Below are 609 nucleotides of genomic sequence, written 5' to 3' on the forward strand. Positions count from 1 at the left end.
ACACACACACACAGGTAACACACACACACACTGTGTTAGTGGATCTTTCAGGTGTGTTCTCTCTCCTTCCTGTTTACAGCTTGTGGAGGGTATATCCTCTCAGAGCTCCACCCACCTGAGACCTCAGGTGCAGAGTTGTCCGATCACAGCGAAGAAGCAGGTAAGTTGCGTCCTGGTGGTGATGGCGATAGTGATGAAAGCAAGGTGATGCTGATTGCGTCTCCCTCTCAGCAGATGGCTGAGCCCTCCTCTCTGAGCGATTGGCTGCTAGAATCTCAACCCGCCAACAGCTTCGCTCCCATTGGCTATCAGTCTAGCACAGACCCGCAGGATTGGCTGCTGTCACAGAAGGAGAGTAAGGTGAGTGCTAAGATGTGTTACCTGAGAACAGGCTCTGACCTCAGGCCGTGCCTCTCACCTGCTTTACTTCCTGTTTCTGTAACAGACTTCCTGTCCCGTGATGGCTTCCGTGAACTTCATGAAAGCCTGGGGTCAGCTCAGGGACTTGGAGGCGTGGCTTATTCAAGACCCCTCCCCCAACCGGGAGAGAAGCGTCAGCAGCTGTAGCTCCTCCTTCTCCATCGAGAAGATCGACGAAATGGAGCTGTC

General features: G+C 53.5%; 1 protein-coding gene across 1 annotated transcript in view; it reads left to right on the top strand.

Moving 5' to 3' along the window:
- The window catches only part of ncoa4 (nuclear receptor coactivator 4), a 9,278-nt gene that overhangs the window by 6,676 nt on the left and 1,993 nt on the right, over positions 1–609 (top strand). The window contains exons 6-8 of the mRNA XM_013914422.1: positions 80–160; positions 232–360; positions 446–608. Of these exons, the coding sequence (XP_013769876.1) occupies positions 80–160; positions 232–360; positions 446–608 (373 nt within the window). The remainder of the gene's footprint in view (positions 1–79; positions 161–231; positions 361–445; position 609) is intronic.

The sequence above is a fragment of the Pundamilia nyererei genome, unplaced genomic scaffold (assembly GCF_000239375.1).
Source record: "Pundamilia nyererei isolate P.nyererei 1_Seehausen unplaced genomic scaffold, PunNye1.0 scaffold00197, whole genome shotgun sequence".
In the NCBI taxonomy this organism is placed as follows: domain Eukaryota; kingdom Metazoa; phylum Chordata; class Actinopteri; order Cichliformes; family Cichlidae; genus Pundamilia; species Pundamilia nyererei.